This window comes from Dama dama, chromosome X (genome assembly GCF_033118175.1).
Source record: "Dama dama isolate Ldn47 chromosome X, ASM3311817v1, whole genome shotgun sequence".
NCBI lineage: Eukaryota > Metazoa > Chordata > Mammalia > Artiodactyla > Cervidae > Dama > Dama dama.
In genome coordinates, this window is record NC_083714.1 from 55,337,844 (window position 1) to 55,363,879 (window position 26,036).

Sequence of the window (26,036 nt, forward strand, 5' to 3'; positions counted from 1 at the left end):
CTAGGACCTTTTGTCTTCTCTGTCTACAGTCATTCCCCACGTAATCTCATCCAATCCCTTAATTTGAAGGGCTACTTGGATGTCAGTGCCTCCCACTTTTAAAATCTATCTGCAGCCCAAACCTCCTTCCTTACCTCCATACCTGAGAATCATACTCATTATTAAATCAGCATGAGAGTTTCCTCTGTGACTTCTTTGCTTGGATGTCTAACAGGAAAGGTAACATCGCCATTCAGGACCTCTCAATTCCTCTCACACTCCCAGGCTTGATTTTCGCAGTTTCAGTATAAGTACCACCATTCTTCTAATAGCTCAAAATAAACTCCAGCTGTCATTCTTGTGTCCTCCACCAATCCATCAGCAAACTTCTAAAGTATATCTCAAATCCATTCACTCTGCCACTTTCATAGCCTTGGTGAACCAACCTAGTCCAGGCCACCACCATCTATTCCATTTGAACATGCTTTCCAGCGAGGCTCCCTTGCTTCACTCTTGGTCCCCAGTTTGACCTATTTTTCATAAACAGCCATAGTGATCTTTTAAAAATATATATCAAGGGACTTCCCTGATGGTTCAGTGGTTGGGACCCTGTGCTCTCGATGCAGGGGCCCCTGGTCGGGGAACTCCTTCATGTTTGCCTCAATGAAATACAGAAAAATATATTTTCTAATAAAAATATTAGGGAAAAAAAAAAAACCCCGTATGTCACTCTTCTGATTGAAAGTACATGCTGTTCCACTCAAAACAATGCTGGCTCCCTCACATACACTACGTAATCTGGTCCTACCTGTCTCTCAGACTTCATTTCCCACTGCTCTATCCCTTGGTCACCCCACAGTAGTCCCTTTGACCTCCTGTTAGTTAAATTGGCCAAAATCTTTCCTGTCTCCCTTTGTACTTACTGCTTCCTCTGCCTGAGATGCTCTTCTTGCTCCTGGATTTTCTCATAGCTCTCTTCCTGCCATTTTTCACTTTGTCAGCAAGGCTTTCCCTGGGCACCCAGTTGAAGTTATTGTACTTCAAGGTATATGCAATGACCAATTCCCTGGTTTATGTGTTGGTTATCTGTCTACCTTCCCCACCGGTCTGTAAGATTCAAAAGAATGGTCAATTTATTTGTCTTGTCCATGCTCTATCATTAGCCCCTAAAACAGAGTAGGATACGTAGTAGGAGCCCAGTAGGTGGTAGTTAAATAAATGAATGAATGAGGTTCAGCTTAACAAGAATTGCCGAGTTCCTATTGTGAGTCAAGTACTATGCTGAACACTGGGGTTTTAGTGAAGAATTGTATATGGTGCCTACCCTAGAAACAGAACAAGGACAAGTTCATGGGTAATATACTAATGTAGAAAAGCCCTTTATGGTTGTTTTATAAAATACATAGGTTTTATTTTCTGGAAATATATGGACTGTCTTTTGTATTTCTTTGTAGGGAGTATAGGAGATGAAAGTCACTAGGTGGAGCTGAAAGTCAGTGGGGAAATGACCTCAGAAATCAGCCATGGGAGAGGGGCATGGTTTGTTTTCTGAGTTGGAGAAGTTGTGACCAGAATTCAGTTTCCAGGCTGGTACAGGGGTCAGGAACACTGATTGTGAGGCGGTTGTGCAACCGGCATGGTTTATGTTTCATATTATTCCTCCTTCCCACGTAGTTACATGCCCTCTTCTCATCCCCTCTTAAGTGAGGGTTCAGGAGCTCTTCTGCTCATGCCTGGGTCCCTTCTTATCTACTCATAGAGAAGGATCTGAGACTCCTTCCCACCAAGAGAGCAGGTGCTGCTGTCAGATTTGTCTTTGTCAAGGGATTTAACATTTTGAATAGGCATTGCAGTTTTATGGGTCTCCTCACCATTTCTGTGAGGAGAAGAAACAAACATTTGTGGACATACATTCAAATAACTAGAGACTGGGGGGCTGTGTTAGTGAAGTCCCTGGGTTAGTGAAGTCAGTGGAACAGGTGGGATTGGGGGAGGCAAAGTGGGGTGGATGTTGATAGCAGAGGCTCTGAGTTAGTTCAGGAGCTGAAACTGTTCATTGGGAAAACCAGAAAATCTTGACGCATGGAGGAGGGGGTATAGGAGACAGAAGAGTGTCAGCATCTTTGGAGAATTACAAGATACAGCTCAAGGATTTTCTAGTTGAGGTCCTTTGCTAAAAGCTTAATTTGATGGAACAGTCATGGAATTCTGTATTTTAGCCAGGGACTGAGGACATATTCAGTGTCTTAATACACCTGGAGCATTCAACAGCCTGTACCTTATCTGGTATATTGTGAATATTGGGTTTGGATAGAATTTGGAAGACTTAAAGAAGTCAAGAAAGGGAAAGAACTGGGAGTTGAAGATCATAACGTTGTTAGAAAGATCATCCTGCATACAGTAGAAATTGAGATGGATGATCTTCAAGGTCTTTTTCAATTCTGAACACTTCTTTGTTGATGATAGGTTATAAGAAGTTAGTTAGTCTACCTCAGATTCTTCATTAGCACTCAGCATTTTCTCATGAGAGTCTTTTCTATAAAATTAATTATAACTTTGAAAAATCAATACCCATAAGCTAGTCATTTTAATGTGACCATTTTTTATCCTTTCTTCCTTATAGAAATGTCTACAGAGACACTGAATTGGATTCCATCATTTCGAAGCTATGAAGATTTTATCCAGAAGACACTACAAGTAAGAGGGAGTTTGTTCTCTGATTGCTTTATATGCAGAATGCATGCAGTAAAAGATACAGAATACTGTTTTTCAAAGTGTGACTAGGGGACTCTACCTTCAGAATTATCTAGGGAACTTGGTAAAAACACAGATTCCTGAGACCCACCTTAAACTGTTTGAATTGGAATCTCTATCTTGGTAGGGCCAGGAGCCTTCATGTCTAGCAGGCTGCCTGGATGTTTCTTTCTTTCTTTTTTTAACTCACTAGGTTCATTTATTTGCATCTTTAAAATCATTTTGGAGAGAAGATAATCTAATCCAAAGTTGCCTGGATGTTTCTTATGCCAACTGAACCCACCGAACTCCAGCAACAGCAAAAATGAACAAGTGTTTGCATAGTTTAGTGGCAAGTTAATTAATTATCTGGTAGATTCATTCAACACAGGTTGTTAGAGTCTATAGATTAAGCCTTTTCATTCCTTACTTTTTTTTCCTCAAGGACATGAGATGTTTATGGTTTCTACTTCCAAAGGAACTGGTAGGTTTCACTGAGTTCAAAGGCCACAGACTAAAGCCCAAATGACCACGATCCTTTGAGTCAAATAGATAGGGATATGAACTATTCCTTTATCACTTACTTGTTATGCATCCTTGAGAGAATTGCCATCTCTCAACTCTGACTTCTTCCTCTGTACAATATCTCTGTTTCACAGAGTGGTTGTGAGAGTAAAGTGAACATGTGTAAAATGTCTAGTGCACTTTCCCGCTCTTCTCTGTGTTATTTCATTTCTCTTATCTTCCATTCTTTTGTCTCCTTGTGTTGCTTCTGAGTCTTTTATTCAGCTTTGTCTTCCAGTTCAGAAATTATCTTTCCACGTATGCTCTAACTTGCTATTTGACCTACATATTGAGTTTTTATTTTGATGATATCATTTCTAGACAATTTGATTAATTTTCACATCTGCCTAGTCAGTTAGGAGTCTCCTGTTCCTTCATTATATTTTCAATACCCTTTTAAGATTTATTTAAGCATATTAAGCATGTTTTTGGCATATTTATTTATTTATTTTTATTAATTTTTATTGCAGTATAGTTGCTTTTAAGCATACTTATTTTACATTCTATCTCTGATATTTCTCATATCTGCAGTTTTAAATCTCATTATGCATTTTATTGTTTACACTGCCTCTTGTTCATGTTTCATGTTTTTCCTGTTTTTGTTAATCATTTACGACAAACTTATGTTATTTGGAAATTTATCTACATTCTTTGAGCCCTGGTTTTAAAATCATTCTCAAGAGGTGATTTCAATTTCTTTTTCCTGGATATTTGGGGTCAGGACCATTTGAAAGTAAATTATAGGCTTGGGGTGTTGAGGGCTACACAGGTAGTTAGTGTGAGTGTGGGCTTTTGTTTGCAATTCCCAGAGGAGACCAGTTCTTCTTTTCCTTTTCTAGCCCAAGCTGAGGCTGAGGCAAGATAGGCAGGTTGTAAGTTCCCTGGCTCTCTTTGTTGGATAAGATCTTTCTATTTTGTCTGCTGAGAGTTTCCTTTCCTGGCTTGATACGGGAGTCTTTGGTTTCAGCCTTCACTTTGTGTGTGTCCAAGCTTTGTTTTCTGTCCCCCTGGCTCTATGCCATCAATGTTGCATAGATGCTCCCAAGGCATATGCAAGCTTCGATATCCTCTGACTTCTCATGTTCTAGTCATTTCTATATCAGATTGTTTCCCGTACTTTACCATAAGCTTCTCCCTGTTTTATATATTTTATCCACCATTTTAGGTGTTCTTTACCAGGAGGCATTTGTCTGGATATCTATTCTATTATATAGCAGGAAAGTGAAGGCAATAGCCATATTTATAAATAGATGACTAACTACAAATGAAAATGCCCTCCAAAATATTCTTACTGTTTTTGGAATTAATTTTGAATTAAGTGTGAAATAACCAACACATGGAAATGAATCTTCCTAGCTTGTGTTGGAGAGTTTTGTGTTAATTGGGTGTACACTGAAATGTGTTTGTCTAAGTGAGATATCATTTGATAAACATCTCATGCTTAAGGTTAAGTAGATTCTGTGTAGGAGGGAGAATAATGGAATTTTAATTAATTCTGGGCTTGCTTTATTGATATTTAAGGGCCACAATACATTTTCAGTGTGTGATTACAATTATTTATGCATTTAGAAATAAAGCTATCATTTTATTATTGTTCCACTATTTAATTACATCATTATTCTCTTTTCATTAGTCATTGGATGGATTTATGATAATAGTGAGCACAGATGGAATTATAATTTCTGTGACCCATAACATCACTTCACTTCTTGGCCATTTACCTGTAAGTTCTCTCAGTTTTGGGGAAAGGATCATTCGCTTTGTTGTGTAGGGGTTCATTATTTGTTTTTAGCAGCATACAACTCATCAGAGAAGACATTGTTAATGTTGTCAAAATGTGCACCTATTTTATTGTCCTCCCCATTGGTTTCAGTTTTAAAGCTATAAAAAACAAACTCTGATATAAGGTAATGAAACACCGGGTGTGCACTGATGTGTGGTTTATAAACTTCCCTTGAAGTTGATGGTCCCCAAGGTGACTGCTTTGCCGGGCAGCCCTCAACCAGATGGATGTGTGTGATTTTGTACATTTGAGTCTACCACATACTGATTAAACAATGAATGTCATGATTTGGTCATGCTAGCTCGTGACATCCATTTCCAGGTCTGATTTGCTTTTTGTTTCTTTATGTTGAAGAACAAGCCATAATCTAATTTGGGAAAATAAATAAATGATTGCTTAATTTAGCAATGTTAATTTAGCAAAATTGCTAAATCTCCAGCAATTGCTGGAGAGACACTCACATATGTTATAGTCAGAGTATCAGATGTTCAAAATAGTCCGTCCTTCCTGAGTCCTTTGGTGTCACTATATCCCTCTCAGGAGAGCTTTCTACAATCTTCCCAGCACCATTGACTTAGAATATATGATTTCCTAAATTTTTTCTGGATCTTCAAGCTGTACACCCACTGTGTATATCACTTAAACATGAAAGGACTGCAAACCTTCATACTGCATGCGTGCCTGTGTGTGAAAAGGAGCTGTGTAGCGTACATCCGCAACCACCACCACTCCCAAATCTCTGTTACTTGACTGATTGTGCTAATCATATCTGGATTGTTGCTTTCATTGCACATTCCTCACTCCACAGAATTGTCTGAAGAACTTGGCACACTCTAACCCACCGATCTGTAGCACTCAAGTTTGAACCACACACATTAATAGAATTTTTGTTAAATTATTCTTTAGTTAAGTTCAGTGCTTATTCCACTAGTTATACTGTTCCAGCCAGCATGTTCTATGGCCCACTTAGAAACTCAGAGAGCTTTTCTCCTCTTTTCTCTTTATTTAAAGATACCTGTATCCATTTTTAAACTCCTCATTCTCTTCCTTTCGTTTAGAAAGCAATTTACATTTCCAAATTCAGCTTATATTTATAGGATACCAAAACAGCTGAATAAAATGCAAATATTAGAATATTCCTGGAGAAGGAGATGGCAACCCACTCCAGTATTCCTGCCTGGAGAATTCTGTGGACAGAGGAGCCTGGTGAGCTGCTGTCCATGGGATCGCAAAGAGTCGGACACGACTGAAGCAACTTAGCATGCATAACATTAGAGATATTCATTACCCTGGACTTTAGAGGAGTCTTATCATAGGAGGAGAATGGTCTTATTAAATGTACATTAAAAGAATATGAATGTAATACATCATTCATTAAAGTTTGTTATAGTGAAGACCAGAAAACTACCCAAATTCTTGGAATATTTAATATTACTTAAAGCAAATTGGCCATTGACTGAGACCAGTGACTTTTCCTGAGGATCCTCCTATGAAGATTTTTATACTGTTATCCTTGATTCTTTATGCATTTTGGTTCAGAGCTTTCATTCTTAAGAGACTCTTTCACCATTCAACATTTGAGGTAACAGACACACATGCACAGAGTCACCCTAAGGTAGAGATGTCTGAGACATGGGTTTGAACTGCTCATCTTAAACCAGGCACGTGGTAATCTGAGTTTGGTGTACTTAAAGCTATAACTACTACTCTGTACATAAACATTAAATGGAAATTAATTGATATATTCTTTTCAGTGAAAGCGAAAGTCACTCAGTCGTGTCCAACTCTTTGTGACCCCATGGACTATACAGTCCATGGAATTCTCTAGGCCAGAATACTAGAGTGGGTAGCCTTCCCCTTCTTCAGGGAATCTTCCCAACCCAGGGATCAAACCCAGATCTCCTGCCTCCTTTCAGAAGAATTCTTTACCAGCTGAACCACAAAGGACGCCCATATTATTTTAAAACATGGTTGAAAAAGACCATACCTGGGACACAGTTTCACACTTCTGTTTAAATCTTAACTCTTAGTTTTTAACAGCATGTAATTTTTTCCCAAGCTTTGACTTAAAATTTCATGTTATAAATCACCCATCTCATATAAATATGGAGACCAAACCATTTCTGGAGCATCTGCCCAGCTCCAGGAATCTAAAATTTTTCATTAAAAATCAAAGGTCCATCTAGTCAAAAGCTGTGGTTTTTCCAGTAGTCATGTATGGATGTGAGAGTTGAACCATAAAGCTGAGCACCGAGGAATTGATGCTTTTGAAATGTGGTTTTGGAGAAAACACTTGAGAGTTCCTTGAACTGCAAGAGGTCAAACCAGTCAATCCTAAAGGAAATCAGTCCAGAATATTCGTTGAAAGAACTGATGTTGAAGCTGAAGCTTCAATACTTTGGCCACCTGATGTGAAGAACTGACACATTGAAAAAGACCCTGATGCTGGGAAAGATTGAAGGCAGGAGGAGAAGGGGTGAAAGAAGATGAGATGACTGGATGGCACACTGACTGGATGGACATGAGTTTGAGCAAGCTCCAGGAGTTGGTGATGGACAGGGAAGCCTGGCATGTTGCAGTCCACGAGGTCGCAGAGTCGGACACAACTGAGCATCTGAACTGAACCTCTGTCTATTGGGCAACTCCAAGCCGATAGGATGGTGAGGTGGAAAGAACTTGGTCTTTGGAGTCAAATAATCTAGAGATTAAAATTTAACTCTCAGTCACTAACTACATGACCTTTCATTTCTCATCTGTCAGTAGGGGACAGTATTACCCAGAGAGTGACTGGAGGTGGGATATTACACATGGTGTGGTTAGTGAAGGCCTGTGTAATCAGGTGACATTTAGACAGGTACTAGAACAGGATGAATGAGTCATGCAGAAAGTGCGTCCCAAACAGAAGCAAATGCAAATGAAAAGACACTAAGGCAGGAGTATACTTGGTGTGAAAAGCTATCATAAAGAGGCCACTGGGACTGGAGTGCTGTGAGCAAGAGGAAAAGTTGTAGGCGGTGATGAGGTCAGAGCAGTAACAGAGGTCACCTGGTTTAGGGCCATTGTAATGGCCCTTTGCCTTTTCCTCAGAGATGGGAGGAAGCCATTTGGAGCTGATGCAGGAAATTATCTGAATCTAAGTTTTATCGGAATCACTCTGGATCTCGTATTAAGAATAGTCTATAAGGGTAGGGCAGAAATGGCAAGGACCTAACAGAAGCAGAAGAGATTAAGAAGAGGTGTCAAGAATACAGAGAACTTTATAAGAAATACCACTGTAGCACAAGAGACGACTCTACACATGGACATTGCCAGATGGCTAATACTAAAATGGGATCGATTATATTCTTTGGAGCCAAAAATGGAGAAGCTGTACACAATCAGCAAAAACAAGACATGGAGCTGACTGTGGCTCAGATCATGAACTTCATATTGCAAAATTCAGACAAATTGAAGACAGTGGGGAAAACCACTAGACCATTCAGGTATGACCTAAATCAAATCCCTTATGATTGTACAGTGGAAGTGACAAATAGATTCAAGGGATTAGATCTGATAGAGTGCCAGAAGAACTATGGATGGAGGTTTGTAACTTTGTACAGGAGGCAGTGATCAAAACCATCCCCAAGAAAAAGAAATGTGAAAAGGCAAAAATGGTTGTCTGAGGAGGCCTTACAAATAGCTGAGAAAAGAAGAGAAGCAAAAGGCAAAGGAGAAAAAAAAAAGATACACCTGTCTGAATGCAGAGTTCCAAAGAATAGCAAGGAGAGATAAGAAAGCCTTCTTAAGTGAACAATGCAAAAAAAAAAAAAAAAATAGAGGAAAACAGTAGAATGGGAAAGACTAGAGATCTCTTCAAGAAAATGAGAGATACCAAGGGAACATTTCATGCAAAGATGGGCACAATAAAGGATAGAAATGGTATTGACCTTACAGAAGCAGAAGATTTTAAGAAGAGGTGGCAAGAATACACAGAAGAACTATACAAAAAAAAGGTCTTCATGACCCAGATAACCATGATGGTGTGATCACTCACCTAGAGCCAAACATCCTAGAGTGTAAAGTTAAGTGGGCCTTAGGAAGCATCACTATGAACAAAGCTAGTGGAGATGATGGAATTCCAGCTGAGCTATTTCAAATCCTAAAAGATGATGCTGTGAAAGTGCTGTACTCAATATGCCAGTAAATTTGGAAAGCTGAAATGGCCACAGGACTGGAAAAGGTCAGTTTTCATTCCTATCCCAAAGAAGGACAATGCCAAAGAATGTTCAAACTACCATACAACTGTACTCATTTCACATGCTAGCAAGGTAATTCTCAAAATCCTCCAAGCTATGCTTCAACAGTATGTGAACCAAGAACTTCCAGATGTTCAAACGATTTAGAAAAAGCAGAGGAACCATAGATCAAATTGACACCATCTGTTGAATCATAGAAAAAGAAAGGGAATTGCAGAAAAACATCTACTTCTGCTTCATTGACTGTATGGATGAAACCTTTGACTGTGTGGATCACAACAAACTGGAAAATTCTTAAAGAGATGATAATACCAGACCGCCTTATCTGCTTCTTGAAAAACTTGTATACAGGTCAAGAAGCAACAGTTAGAACTGGACATGGAACAACAGATTGGTTCCAAATTGGGAAAGGAATACATTAAGACTGTATATTGTTACCCTGCTTATTTAACTTCTGTGCAGAGTACATCATGTGAAATTCCAGGCTGGATGAAGCACAAGTTGGAATCAAGATTGACAGGAGAAATATCAATAACCTCAGATATGCAGATGACGCCACCCTAGATTAGGCAGAAAGCAAAGAGGGACTAAAGAGCCTCTTGATGAAGGTGAAAGAGGAGCGTGAAAAAGCTGGCTTGAAACTCAACTTTCAACAAACGAAGATCATGGCCTCTGGTCCCATCACTTCATGGCAAATAGATGGGGAAAAAGTGGATGCAGTGACCGATTTCATTTTCTTGAGCTCCAAAATCACTGCAGATGGTGACTGCAGCCATGAACTGGCGCTTGCTCCTTGGAAGAAAAGCTACGACAAACTTTTTTTTGCTTTACCAAGTCGCTTCAGTCATGTCAGACTCTTTGCAACCCCATGGACTGTAGCCCGCCAGGCTCCTCTGACCATGGGATTTCCCAGGCAAGAATACTGGAGTGGGTTGACTCTGTCAACCCCTTTTCCAGGGGATCGAACCCGTGTCTCCTGCATTAGCAGGTGGGTTCTTCACCACTAGTGCCACTTGGGAAACCATGACAAACCTAGTCAGCATATTCAAAAGCAGAGACATCACTTTGCTGACAAAAGTCCATTTAGTCAAAGCTATGGATTTCCCAGTAGTCATGTATGGATATGAGAGTTGGATCATAAAGAAGGCTGAGTGCCAAAGAATTGACACTTTCAAACTGTGGTGCTGGAGAAGACTCTTGAGAGTCCCTTGGACAGCAAGGAGATCAAACCAGTCAATCCTGAAGGAAATCAACCCTGATATTCATTGGAGGATCTGATGCTGAAGCTGAAGCTCCAATCCTTTGGCCACCTGATTGATGCAAAGAACTGAGTCATTGGAAAAGACCCTAATGCTGGCAATAATAAAGACCCTAATGAAGGCAAAAGAAGAAGGGGATGACAGAGGATGAGATGGTTGGATGGCATCACCAACTCAATGGACATGAGTTTGAACAAGCTCCAGGAGACAGTGGAGGACAGAGGACTCATGTGCTGCAGTCCAGGGGGTTGCAAAGAGTTGGACACAGCGACTGAACATGCTCAAGCATGCATTGTCACTGTCACCTTCCTTAAAGAATGTAGTTAATTAATAAGTAACTTATGGCTGCTATTTCCATCCAAGAGAATGTGCATGATCAAAAAAACTGCTCACTTTTTTTCCATTTATTTTTATTAGTTGGAGGCTAATTACTTTACAATATTGTAGTGGTTTTTGCCATACATTGACATGAATCAGCCATGGATTTACATGTGTTCCCCATCCCGATCCCCCCTCCCACCTCCCTCTCCATCCCATCCCTCTGAGTCTTCCCAGTGCACCAGCCCTGAGCACTTGTCTCATGCATCCAACTGCTCACTTTTGATAGGATCCACAAGGGGTCTCACTCACCTGGGTGCCTCTGGAATTCAGCAGCATGTCTCTTTGGCATGCTGCTGCCCTGCCACCCTCAGGGGGCCACAGGTGGGAGCTGAGGGGAAATACAGCACCAAAAGCAAACAGCAGGAGTACATCAGCAACTGACACTTGGGGCATACACCCAATAACCTCACAGATCACATGCTTCCTCCCCAAACAATACGTAACGCCCTGCAGAGCGGAGGAAACCCCTCGATGATTCAGACACGTGTGCAAAGATCCTGTACACTGGGAACAAGGGGTACAAGCAGACAATGTTATGCCATCATGCCCTGCACAGTAAGAAGTTAGCACCTGAAAGCTGGAACCAAATCTCTACTTTGGCTCTTCCCTGCCTCTAAATGGTGTCATCCAACCTGTTTCCACCTGTTCTGGGCGTTAGTTCAGGATAAGATGGCAGAGAGGAAGGGGAGATTAGGAGAGGAGCTGACAACCTATAAAACAAGATAACAATACAAAAATGCACAAACCAGACTGAGCACTAAAATATTTTATAACACTTGATATAGGGAATGGTAGGGTAGATATAAGGGACTTTCTATCGGTAGTAATGTATCTTTTTGTTGGTGTTGAAAGGACTCCGAGATAGTTGACTCTAGGAAGAGAAAGCTGAACCTTGGTGGGAGATACTGGATTGCCTCTATCAGCTAGAAAATTAAGGAGTTATGTAGTGTGGTGTTGAGAGTGTGTAAGCCAAGGACTATAAAGGAAAAGATCATCCACATATTGGAGGACAGGGATTTCCTTTGCTCTGCAGGGCGTTGTGATTGTTTGGAGAGGAAGCATGTGATCTGTGAGGTTGTTGGGTGTATGCCCCAAGTGTCATTGCTGGCATACCCCTGCTGTTTGCTTTTGGTAATTTATTTCCCCTCACCTCCCACCTTTGCCCCCTGAGGGTGGTGGGGCAGCAGCACACCAAAGAGACATGCTGCTGAATTCCAGAGGTGCCCAGGTGAGTGAGACCCCATGTGGACCCTATCAACTTTGAATTCTTTTAGGTGACAATGCTATACTTTCTTCTACCAATGAAAGAACTGGTGAGCCTTATCACTTTGTACCTCTTGTTGGGGTATTATTGTACTATTTATTATTTCAGGGGCTGAAATGATATCAACCTATTATTTTATACTATGCACTGTAATTGTGCATGTGTTGTCTTCCCTACTGAACTTTGTGTTCATTGAAATTTAGAATAAACATGTCAGGTTCATCTTTTTAAACTATCAGAGGTTTCAGCAAAATAATAATAATAATAATAAGTTACTTCATGTAAAATATCCAAAACGCAGAAGCTGGCCCAGTAGTATATCAGCCGATTGGACTCAAGGTAGTTGTGGTGTAGTGGAAGGAACAATGAATTTGTAGTTGGGTGGAGCTGGGTGTGAATCTCATCTCTGAACTTCTTTCCTCTCCATAATTGTACAAGCCTCCATTTCCTCATGAATTCAATAGAGGAGAGTTCTTCCTCTCACAGGGAATCTAATTAGGTGAGCTAGTTAGTTTGAATGTACATAGTACAATGTTCTGGCATGGAGCAGTTGTTAATCAGGTGTTAGGTGAAGGAATGAATGAGTGGTCTCTACTGATCAGAGATAACTTGGTTTGGTACCTGAAGTGTATTTTATAACTAAATCAATAAAGTATTTTCATTGAAAAAGTTAAATTGAAAGAAAAATATCCTTTTGAGAAGTCAGTTTCTTACTATGTGACTTTCATTGTCAAAACCTGTTGCCTATTAATTCATGTTTTGTTTGCTAAACTAGGGTTATATTTCTGCCCTGCATTGAGCCAAGATTTTTCTTGATTGAGACAGGAGCCATCTTCTAATTTGAGCATTGGCCAGTTCGTAGGCTGGCTTCTACAAATGGACCATAAAAATATATTTCTGAGTTTTGACTGTAGATTATTAATATTAATCAGTTAAAATCATTTTAATTTGTAGTTCATCACCCAAAGCCATCATTAAACTACAAAGGAGTACTTTGCTAATTATTTTGTTTCTATCACATTAAAAACTCTTAATGTCTGATATTCAGTTAATTCATGTCACCACATTTCAACCAAACGGTACAGCATCATTCATTCATCCAACTAATATTTATTGGTGCTCACTCATGCCAGACTGTGTTTTAGGTGTTGAGGATGTAGCAGTAAATAAGACAGTCAAGGTCTGTCTTTTAATGCAAGTTATATTTTATTGAGGGACTCTATCCATTATTTTATTTTATATTGTATATTTTATACATGTGACTATGATGTCAGGTAGAGATAAGTGGTATACAAAAAGACAGGAAGAGAATGTCAGGGAATTGATGCTATTTAAAATACTTTTGAGGGACTTTCCTGGTGGTTCATTGGCTAAGACTTCGAGCTCCCAATGCAGGGGAGCTCATGGTGGAAGGAAGATCAAAGATCCCACATACCACAATTAAGACCCAGCACAGCTAAATAAACAAATACTTGCATGAACACACTGGGAAGGTAGGAGGTGATGGTCATAGAATGGGTCAATGTGAATTGAGACTTTAGAAGTTTAACAGGTCTGACTATAAGATGGGTGAGGTGGGGCAGGTGATAAGCTTAATGGCGGTAAGGAGATAGAGAAATTAAATGCCAGTAATGCATATAACAAAATTGATTCCCTCTTTCCTTCTTGAGAATGTCATCATGGGTAAAACCTTCTTAAGCCTTCTGCCTGATGATGAGAAAAGTGGAGTATTTTCAAAGATGGCTTTCAAAATTCCTGTATCAAGTTCAGGTACAGATTTTTATTTTTCAAATAGTAAATGCTTAGATTTTAAGACAGATAATAATCACTTAAAGGAATAATAAAAATAAAGACATTAGAGCCAATATAGCTGCCGATCATATATTAATTTAACTTGCTGTAATTTTGCAAATTTTATTTCTAATATTAAACTTTCTCCACTATTAAATCTTGTTCTTTATCATAAACTTTCAGTTTTTCAGCTTTTGTATAATTGTATTAGTATTATGTAAATTATGTTTTAGGTGATACCCCACTCTATAGGGGTAGAGGAAAGACTGAAGGCAGGAGGAGAAGGGGACGACAGAGGATAAGGTGGTTGGATGGCATCACTGACTCAGTGGACATGAGTTTGAGTAAACTCCAGGAGTTGGTGATGGACAGGGAGGCCTGGCATGCTGTGGTCCATGAGGTTGCAAAGCGTCAGACTGAGCAACTTAACTGAACTGAACCACTCTATAGATACAACATAGATAGCTATGCAAGTGCTAATATTCATGAAAAGAAAATAATATTTTTAAAATCTAGTCTAAGTAAGCCAATAGTCATATGAAATAATCCTTCAGAATATAGTTAAATACAAATGTTAAATTGTTTTGTGTCTGTTTTTTTTTTTTTAGTTGGAAAGCATATTGACTTTTGCTGTCATTTCAAAAGAGGAGATGCTGAATCCAGTAACACCTCTGCTTATGAATATGTTAAAGTCATCCTGACTCTAAAAGATGTTTCTAGTGGTAATCAATAGAGTTTTTAATCTTATTTATAAGAAATTCATGAGTTATGCAGCCCTTCATCAGTAATATAAATGCCCTTCTACTGTTGGCACTCTCTCTGCTACCCCTGTGACCACAGGTTTTGGTGGACCACAAGCATTAATTAGACTTTAAAAGTTATAGCAAAATTGACAAGGTGAGGTCATATGGTAACATGGTAGACTGAGCTGATAAGCATGGCTCTTTCCTTCTACAAAAAACAAGGAAATTATTGCTTAAACATAACCTAAGGAGTTTATTGCACAGACAACCTTAAAAGAAAGGATAAAATACAGGACACAGTGATAAGAAGTTGATTTGTGCTGGGCCTAATTGATTTTTAAATCATACATTGATTCCATTGACTGCAGTCTGGAGTAGTAACACTTGTTCAAGGACTAACACATAAATCTTAGAGACTTAAAATGATCAGTAAAATTCTGCCCGTTGGTTTAGATGAAGAGTAAGTGTGCTAACTCTCTCAGAGTTTGAATGCAAAAATATGTGTTATTTAGAGGAAATCAAAACCCAAATCTGTGTGTCTTAATGTGAATACAGGATCAGAATTTGAAATTCTCAAGGCTTCAGGAACCATACGCTGATAAATCAATATAAACACTGTCTTGGGATCATTAAAAGATCTAGGGCTTGAATCTGAGGTAAATAGCCCAACAAATATGTGAAAAGATGCTCAAACTCACTAGTAAGTAAAGAATGAAAAATTAAAAAACCAATGAGTAGCAATGCACACACATCAGAACAGCAGCAATTAAGAGTGTGAATAATACCAAACATTGGTGAGGATGTGAGAAATGAAAACACTCATACAGTGTTGAGAGGAATGGAAACTCATGAAGCCATCCTGGAAAACAGAGTGAACTTAAGTCAGTTAGCTTGTAACTCAGTAATCCTATCACTGGATGGAGATACCACAGAGGCGAAGCTGCAGAGATCTGTGTCTAAGGGGACTTGCACTATGTATGTCATAGTGTCGTTTGTAGTAGGAGGGAGTTGGAGACAGCCTAGGTGTAATCATTAGGGAAATGAACAAGTAAAATCTGGGGGAAATATACAATATAGAAAACTTTATGTAGTTAAAATAATGAACTCTAGATATACATAATACCACATGGTTAGATCTTAAAACCATGTTGTTCATTGAGAAACAAAGAGGTCTATAGCACAAGACAACCTTTGTAAATTGTGAAAGCATAATAGTGCATAGAACCAGGCTACATATTTGACTGGGGCTTCCCAGGTAGTGCTAGTGGTAAAGAACCCACCTGCCAATGCAGGAGACATAAGAGATGTGGGTTCTATCCCTGGGTTGGGAAGATCCCCTGGAGGAGGGCACAGCAACCCACTCCAGTATTCTTGCCTGGAAAATCCCATGGACAGAAGAGCCTGGTGGGCTACAGTCCATGGGGCTGCAAAGAGTCACACACCACTGAAGCAAGTTAGCACACATTTGACAGGGTGGTGTATTTGACCACATGTTAAAGGTGGTAGATAATAGTGGATCCCCATGGGTGGGAAAGGGACAGAGAGAAAAAATAAATAAAAATGAGAGTTGGAATTTTATCTGTGTTCATAATATGCCATGAACTAAGAATATAATTAAGTCAGTTCTTTGCCACTGAGGTCTAAAAATATAACAATTGAATGAATGGGTAAGTAAAGAATGAAAATTAGCTCACACAGTGGTTGCCAGGTATCTTTGTCACATACCTTGGAAACTAAAAGTCAAATACCTTAAAAAATACTTGATTCCATGTACACACAAATTACAAATATTTGATACCTACATGGTCTATGTAAAGAAGGGGAGCAAATTTCTTTTGGAGTTAAAACGTCCATTCACAAGGTAAGATTGGAAGACTGAAAAATCACCCTGAACTCACAATTATTTCCCAGTAATGACTCCTTGTTCTGGTGGAGACCAGGGTTGGGAGGGTTGGAATGTAAGGAAGACAGGAAAAATTGGTGGCTCAGAATTCTGAAAATTGTCAATGGGTTGATAAATGGCACACGGATGGGACAGGTGACTGTTCTTTTGTGTACCTGGCCTGCCTTTCTATTAGATTGTCACTTGTGTGTCTCTGTCTCCCTTAGAGCCTCCTGTGCTGTTCCGCAGTTTCTTTTCCAAACATGTCTTTGGGTCATCTGTCGTAAATCTTCCTTTGGAGGATCGCTTTTACCTGGTGGGGACCATTTGTGTTCTTAGGGCTCAGATTCTACGGGTAAGTATGTTGGGTTTGTGTCTCCCCCGTTGTGGCCATGCAGGCTTCCTTTAAAGGGACGTGCCCTCTTTGGTCTCTCAGCTACTGTACAGCACTGCTAAAGCACCTGATGTGTGCAGAGGGTTGTGTTAGGATATGTGAGTGAGAAAAGACCAGCTTCTGTGTTTCAGAAGATGAACACCCCAAAGAGACGCACACTCATTGACAAGTGGTTTTGATATACTATTAAACAAGTATACAGGATCTGGGGGCCGGGACATAGTAAGAGAAATCACCATTTTGGCAGGTGGATAAAAGAAGGCTATGTCACCAGGTGAGTTTTGAAGCAGCTCTTCTGTCTGCCCGTTGCTCACTTAGTATCTTTCTAATAGAGAATTCCCAGATTCTGTCTCAAAAAAACAGGAAAAAAAAGGAAACACCTTTCATCTTTAGATTCATCTGATTGGTTCAGACTAATGGGTTATTTACCAAGTGATGTACTTAGCAAGCACCTACTGTGTGCCAGGCACTGTGCTCAGTGCTAGAAAAAAAGACAGTAGACAAGTAACATTAACAGATGTCATGGAGATGATAAAACAGAATTGTGTGCTAATGACTGGTGGAAGTGGGAGTCCAGTAGAATGTCAGGGAAGGTCTCTCTCTGATGATGTGCCTTTTGAACAGAGACTATGAATGACGATAAGATGCCAACCCAGGAAAGAAAGGAAGGCAGTCCAAGTAGAGGGTTCAGCAGCTATAAAAGTCATGAGGTAGTAACTCACATGGAGAGTTCCAGGGAACAAAGACCATCATATGACTAGACAAAGTTGTTAATGTGATGATGCTGTAACATACAATACATGTACTTACATGAGAGGCCTCTGGATCCAGAGTTCACAACCTTTCTTACTAGCTACAAGACCTTACCCAAGTCACTTATATCTTTTAGCCTCAGGTTATTTTTCTATAAATGGCGAAAAGAGTACCTCTTTGAGGGTTATTGTGAAGTGCAAATAAGACAGCCCCTGGTGTATGGTTGCTGCTGCTGCTAAGGTATATGGTTAGCACTCAGTAAATATGAGTCCTTACAGTCATGATCATCATAGTCATTTTTATCATTATTATTAGTATCATTACAATCCAGAGGGGGCAAAAGATCTGCTTTATTTTTCCTCTCTGGTTTAAAATCTGGGCTTTAACTGACCACATTTCAGAAGATGTGAGGGCTTTCTTTACACTCAATTTAGAGTAGTGATTTATGTGATCTTTTTTTCCCCTAAAGTTAAGACAGTAAGAAAATTGGTCAAGAGAAAAGCATTTGAAGTAAGTTGCTGAGTCTGTTGGCCCCATTCAGTATCCCACTCCAGCAGTTCTCTGGGATTTGAGCTCTCATATTTGCCATGAGAAGGCAGACATCCCATTTAGAGGTGACTCAACAGTAGAGAATCTTCCTTCCAATGCAGAAGACATGGGTTGGGAAGATTCTTGGGTTGGGAAGAGCCCCTGGAGGAAAAAATGGCAACCCACTCCAATATTCTTGCCTGGGAAATCCCATGGACAGAGGAGCCTGGTGGACTACAGTCCATGGGGTCACAAAGAGTCAGACATGACTGAGCAACTAAAACATCAACAACCCCCAAATCTACTTCCTCATCTGAGAAAGAAAAATCTCATTTGAGACGGCGCCCTCACCCTGGGCTCCCTCTTGGCACAAGGATTTCTGTTTGTGACCTATGGCAGTTTTTCTCTGGGTTTCTGAGATATTTGTTTCATATTAGTGGTCATTTCAAAGAACAAATCTTGTGAGAAAAGAGGGCTTTTTGGAGGAAGACTTTGTTCAACAGAGTGGCTGTGTAGCAGTGGAAGGGTGGTGAGCTCAAGAGTTCAACTTTGAAGTAGACTTACCTTGATCCTGCATCTACTAGTTGTACGTCTTTGACCAAATCATCCTAGCTCTCAAATCCTCGATTTTCACATCTGTGAAATTGTGTGCCTTTCTCACAATGATATATAGATGAGTTGGATTTTCAAATTTACTACAACCTATACAAATACGTCAGATATTTTTACTATGTAAGTATCTAAAATGCCAATTTTTCTGCAGGACTTTTTCAACTTAAATGAGTCTCGTGAAGTTGGTCCATTGGTCTCAGATTCGGATGAGGATAGGCCATCTGAGGACTACAGGTGAGAGGCTAATGTTGTAAGTAATGGGGAACTAGGGTACACTTTTATTCAACAAAACTGAAACAAGAGAAATCACATCTATGACTATTTTTCCATCAAAATGGAAAAAAGAAAACAATTGAATCCAAATGAGCAATCTACTAGTTTGAATTTCCTTTCTCAGCTAGTATAATTTGTGTTTTTTCTAACTAAATATAAATATGAGTAATTGGCTTTCTATAAAAGAAATAAAGCAATAAACAGAGCAACCTTAACTGACACATTTAATTATTTTCAAATTAAGACAATACCTGTACACATAGACTTGATTGCTTCTTTTTCTTGAAACAATTTAAATGGTAGAAGAACAAATAAGCATTGTAGTAACAGCTATTATACAGGTGTTCCTCTTTTTTGTGAATCTAATCTATTCTTTAACATTTGTTTGTTAACAAATTTTCAGAGAACAAAGGGAGTAATTCCGTTATTTTGACTGGGAAAAATAAAAATGCACTCCTAACCTAAAGGAAAATGCCAACTTGCTAGGTGTCGCTAAAACTCCTTAATTTGCCTATTTAATAATCTGCCAAGAATTTTTACAAAATAGAAATTGTTTGCAATACTATCTAGTCACTTCATATTTGATAAACTCATTAGTAGATATTTTATATGTAGTAAGCCAGAATAGTAGACATTGCTCAGTGTAGGATATTGAGAAAGGATTACATATTCCTTCTACATTGCAGTGTATGTGGAGATGTAAATAAATAGCAAAATAATACATTAAAGATGAGCACTAGATGCCAGTAAAAGTTAGCAAAATAAACTAATCAAGATGATGCTTTGAGAGGGTTCTTCTGATGGAAGGCATGTTTGTGTGAGGTCTGGTGGTGGGAGGAGGGAGCTGGAGGCTATGGTCTCTGTTAGGCTCTGGTGGTGGAATGAGGTAAGGAAGAAAGAGCTGGTGAAGAAATGAGTTAAACAGGAAATGTCTGAGGTTCATCTGTGTCTGAATCTGAGGAACAGGAGAGAATCTTCCCTTTCTGGCAGCAGAGCTCAGAAGTGTCTGGTGAGGAACCATTGTCTAAAGCTACACACAGAGCCACAGGATGAAAAACAGAGCTTGTGGTGGCAGTCTGTTTGTATTCCCTTTGCTTGGCGCCCTACAACTCTCGCTAACACATGCCCCAGTTTGTAATTGTGTCGCAGGTCTGCTCATGCCACCATCACACTTACGTGCCCCAGCAAGATTTTTTTTTTTTTTGCAGAATCTCAAATTTCTTGTACATATTCATCACTATATTTATGGTTCATAGGAGTTAGGGACACAGTCATGGTCAAGTTTGAGACTAACAGCCATTCAAAATTCTTAATGTGCTTTATCAAACACTACAGTGTTTCTTGTAGTGCATGCGGTTCTTTGGGCCTCTTAGACTTACCCATCTCCTTCATTAGTTCCTCTACTTTATTAGAAGACCTTTTACTGCATGGGGTGGGAGAGAGGATATCTGTAAAGCATACAGTGTTTAAACAGGAGCTCTAGGTACTACTCTGTGAGAATACCTGAGCTACAACAGCAACCAACCATGTCCTTTTACCCGAGGGTACATGACTTCAACATATTCTTGCATGCAGCTTACAGCAGGTTTGTTTAGTAGGTTTGGGTAATGAATTTTGTGTCAATTAGTAGATCATTATGGCAAATCTTCAGAGAGGGAGGGTTCAGAGACTGAGGAGACCTGCATTTTATTTTTAAGTGGAACTTAATTGAATGAAAAATATTCTGATAAAGAAACAAGCCAGCTACTACATCTGTGCCACTTGGTCTCCACTCAATATAAGGAAAGGCTTAAAATCATGTCTTTTCTAATATAGTGAGAAATTATCATTATTGGGGGGATGCACCATAATGTTATATATTTTAATACTCTCATAAATATGCCTACAGTTTCTTCAAATATTAGGCAATAGATTGTTCATCATGTAGACAGTAAGATAAAAATATGACAGGAAATAACTGATGGATTTGATGAAGAAAATTCTGTTTAATTCCAGCTTGTCCTCACTTCCTTCTCATATCCCTCTCCTCTTTTCCAACACTATGGCTGCTTTTCCAGGTCCAACCACCTCAGGTATCACACGATGGGTTGTTGGCGGACCTGGCTCATCCACTAGTCTGAGGTCTATAAAGGAGGACCTGGCAGGCTTATCCCTGTTTAGCACAGAGCTTGACATTGAGGGGGCAGAAATGAACATCTGCTCAGGGACTCACTGATGGATCCTATCAAAATGATAATCCATTCTATGTCATGAGACTTCACAAATACAGTACAGTATTGTTACAGCTCAGCGTGAACCAGTATTGCCTTATTTTTTTCCATAGACTTATTCTTTGTCCTCTGGATATTTTCAGATAGCAACAAGAAGAGAGATACACATCAGGCATTAGTTTGTAGGCACCCTGAGCGGCAATCAATAATCTGTTCCCCTTTTGTGGTCTGAGGGATGGTTGAAAAAGTAATCAGGCACAAAGTTCATAGGGACCTAGAGCTCCCCAGATGCTTCTGGAACTTCCCTTGGTAATTTAATTTTCAGTGTTTTTTTGAAAGGCAAGGAGCATCCTGTTAAGAAGCTTGAAAGGTTTGTGCTTATGAAAGAAACACAGAGAGGGAAATTTAAAATGTTTAGAAGAAAGGCAAGACAGGACATCTTGCCTGGGAACAAGGCAAGATGTCCTGTCCTTGCATGTTTCAGATCTGAGGCTAAAGAACCTTTCATTTCATGAGAGGGACTCAGTGGTTGGGTTTTCCATTAGAGCTACAGATACACTGGAGGAGAAGGTCTTGCTTGAACATAGAAAAATAATGAATACTTCGGAACTGAGGAGTAGGCACAGAATTGAATACTGTGTGGTCCTTTCCCATCTTCCTACTGCTACAGTCAGAGGAAGCACTGAACTACTGCTAGTACTCTTAGTTTCTATGTATCAGTAAGGCCCAAAGTTATGTCATAACATCATCTTAATAGAAGTGCATCTTGTACTTTATTCCTCATGATGTGATCTCATGTTTATTAACTTACTCTCCACAAATTGTTAGCATAGATTTTAGACTCATTGTAAAGATGAGAAAGTGCAGTCACAGAGGATGCATGATTTGCCCAAAGCCATGCAGTTGGTTAAGCAGTAGAGCTGGGATGGGGACCCAGATTCTCCTGGGCTGGTTTCTGTTAGGATGTCACTTTCAGGCGCTGTGGCTGGTATGGGGTTTCAAGGAGAAAACTCCAGGAGTCTTTGGGAAGTACTTGATCAGGGACATTACTTTGAGAAAACATTTTTTCTTTTAATGTATGTCGTCTTAGAGAGAGAGAGAGAGAGAGATAGATAGAGAGAGAGAGAGAGAGAGAGAGAGAGGAGAGTTAGTATGGTAGGAGATCTCATCAATTAGTCCAAACATTTTCAACAAAGGTAGTATCTTTTCCCCCAAAGGTAGAGTAGGTAACACTGGAAAATCAGATGACAGTTATGCCCTAGAGTTCTAGTATCTCTTCCCTTTATCCGAAGTCTTCAAAAATTCTCCTGCAGATGGCGGTCCCCAGGGAGACTCCACCTATCAGCAACTGCACCAGAAAGAATGTCCCTGGTGAATTCCCCTTTCAGCTTGTTTCGGTGAAGTGTTATCTTGTACAGAGCTGTGAGGAGAATCTTGCAAGATGTTCAGTTCAGTTCATTTGCTCAGTTCTATCCGCCTCTTTGTGACCCCATGGACTGTAGCATGCCAGGCTTGCCTGTCCATCACCAACTCCTGGAGCTTGCTCAAACTCATGTCCATCCAGTCGGTGATGCCATCCAACCATCTTATCCTTTTTCACCCTCTTCTCCTGCCTTCAATCTTTCCCAGCATCAGGGTCTTTTCCAATGAGTCAGTTCTTTGCATCAGGTGGCCAAAGTATTAGATATTCAGCTTCAGCATCAGTCCTTCTGATGAATATTCAGGATTGACTTCCTTTAGGATTGACTGGTTTGATCTCCTTGCTTTCCAAGGAACTCTCAAGAGTCTTCTCCAACACCACAGTTCAAAAGCATCGATTCTTTGGCACTCGGCATTCTTTATAGTCCAACTCTCACATCCATACATGATTAGTGGAAAAACCATAGCTTTGACTAGATGGACCTTTGTCGGCAAAGTAATGTCTCTGCTTTTTAATATGCTGTCTAGGTTGGTCATAGCTTTTCTTCCAAGGAGGAAGTGTCTTTAATTTCATGGCTGCAGTCACCATCTGCAGTGATTTTGGAGCCCAAGAAAATAAAGTCTGTCACTGTTTCCATTGTTTCCCCATCTATTTGCCATGAAGTGATGGGACCAGATGCCATGATCTTAATTTTCTGAATGTTGAGCTTTAAGCCAGCTTTTCCAGTCTCCTATTTCACTTTCATCAAGAGGCTCTTCAGTTCCTCTTCACTTTCTGTCATAAGAGTGGTGTCATCTGCATATCTAAGGTTATTGATATTTCTCCCAACAGTCTTGATTCCAGCTTGTGCTTCATCCAGCCTGGTTTTTCACATAATGTACTCTGCATATAAGTTAAATAAACAGGGTGACAGTATACAGCTTGTACACGGTCCTAATTAGTGAGATTTTGTTGTATGGAGCCTTTGTACTGTTCTGTACTGACTTCATCCCTGTGTGTGCCTCATCTTGACCAGGGAAAGTGCCCTGTACCCCATTGTATCACATGCCATTTGCTTTGGTTTCTCTAGCACTTTATATCTAGCTTGCTTAGTCTCATCACTCCAACCCAATGGAACTTATTCATACAGCAAATATTTAGCACCTACTATGTGGGAGTTTCTGTTCTAGGCTCTGAGGATAGGACAGTGAACAAAAATCCTTATCTTCCTGGGGAGCTTATATTCTAGTAGAGAAGAAAGAAAATCAAACAATAGATCAGAATAGGTTAGATGGTGAGGAAGGCCAAGGGAAAATGATAAGCATTGAAGAGACATAGGGAAGCTTGTAAGGGAAAGAGAAATTGTTTTAGACTTTGCCACATGCAGTTGACATTCTATTTTTTAAGAGATGGTACAATATTGGCAATTTCCACTGGTTAACATAATAAATAGGGTGGCCACCTAAGGCCTCAACAAGAAGGTGACTTTTTAATTACCATCTGAAAGAATTGGATTTGGGAGGAAATATTCCAGAGAAGGAAGAGCAGATGCAAGGGCCCTGAGGCAGGAGCACATTAGGTGTGTTTGAGAAGCCAGTGTGTCTGGAGCAGGTTCAGCAGGGAAAGAGGGCAGAGATGATTGGAAGATTAGAACCCACAGTACTTGGGGAGGACTCCACCAAGAGGTGTGAGCAGCTGTGGGGGAGGAAGAGGGAGCACGCTAGCTGGTGGAGCAGCTGGAGGTGGCCATGCTATAGTCATCTACCGTTGTCTCCTCCTGCCTTCCACTGCCTCGTGAGGCCTCGGTTCGGGCTTTCTCCTCCTCCTCTGCAGGTCACTTGGCTAATTCTATTCCACACCACTTCCTGTCCCTTTTGACAAATACTATGGAGGTCTTGTGATATAGTTATTGCAAAACAGAAACCAAAACCAAAACGTGAGATTGGGATTTTTTAAGCTACAATATTTGTTTTTTTTTTTTTTTCTTAGCTTGGCCAATTACAGATTGTGTAATCTTAGAGAAGCCTCATTAAGTCTCATGCTCTTTATCTATAAATGGTGAGGCTAATTTACTGCAAGATGTGCATGACTATGAACTCAGGAAATGAGATCTATCTCCTTTGATAAGTAAATGAAATCTATATGATTTGTAAAATAGTATGCACAGTCAAGTTGTTATCAACTAAGAAGTACTTACAAATATAGAATAGTTACAGTTTAAAACTGTACTCAATCCTGGGAATTCCCTGGTGGTCCAGTGGTTAAGACTCTGGGCTTTCGCTGCCAAGGGCCTGGGTCCAATCCCTGGTCAGGGAACTAAGATCCCGCAAGCCACGTGGCAAAACAAAACAAAAAACAACTGTACTTAATCCTTACTGAGCTATAAACACATTATTAAGTGCAAAGGGCTACCTGTTAACCCGATTTATGGACAAGGTTTGAAATCTGTGTCTGGTGACTTCTTTTAATATTCTTATTAATGTTTTCTATTAAGTTAAGATTTTTCTCCTTTTCTCTTTCAAGCCAGCACCTTTTAAACATCTGTCTTTTTTAGAGTTCTAGAGTCATTAACACCCAAACTATTCCATGTAAAGTGTCCATGCCTCCTTGCTGGGTGGAGGAGGTGTGACCCAGTCTGACAGTGATGGAATTCTCAGCTTGCAGTCAGTTGATCCGGGGCCTCACACCCACCTTGGAGACACACACACACACACACACACACACACACACACACCTCCTGGCACAGGGCACTGACAGATAAGAGAAGGACTTGGGGCATTGCAGCAGCCTGACATTGAAGGAAATAGCCCCTGAGCTATTTAACTTCTCCTGTCCTATTGGTGTGAAAAGGGTCTTGTCCTTGAGAAGGTCAGACATTAAATCAAAGAAGAAAGGGTGCAGTCCCAGGATTCTGGGTTTTAGATTTCATAGTGTTTGTGTGACTACTAGGCAAGCCATCTTCCATCTTCAGCTATATGACTTAATTATTTTGATCATCTAAAAGCATAAAATCATTTGACTGTCTTATTAGATTTATGATTGATAAGAGCAATTTCCATGTTAATATTTTTTGAAAAGCTCTAAGTAAGTTTTGCACTCCAAACCCATGGAAGCAACCCCCGAAATCACTGAAGGTTTAGACATTAATGAAAAGAAGTTTAATAAATAGCAAAGTTTACAAAAATCTGGGATGAATTTTCTGAGTATCAGCCTCTATGCAAAGTAGTTCTGGAGAAATATGCTGGCAGCTGCT

General features: G+C 39.8%; 1 protein-coding gene across 1 annotated transcript in view; it reads left to right on the top strand.

Moving 5' to 3' along the window:
* Positions 1-2,604: 2,604 nt before the first annotated feature.
* PASD1 (PAS domain containing repressor 1) overlaps positions 2,605-26,036 on the top strand; it is a 65,568-nt gene continuing 42,136 nt past the window's right edge. Inside the window, exons 1-6 of the mRNA XM_061137566.1 lie at positions 2,605-2,676; positions 4,910-4,999; positions 13,869-13,968; positions 14,598-14,711; positions 16,842-16,969; positions 19,102-19,135. Of these exons, the coding sequence (XP_060993549.1) occupies positions 2,605-2,676; positions 4,910-4,999; positions 13,869-13,968; positions 14,598-14,711; positions 16,842-16,969; positions 19,102-19,135 (538 nt within the window). The remainder of the gene's footprint in view (positions 2,677-4,909; positions 5,000-13,868; positions 13,969-14,597; positions 14,712-16,841; positions 16,970-19,101; positions 19,136-26,036) is intronic.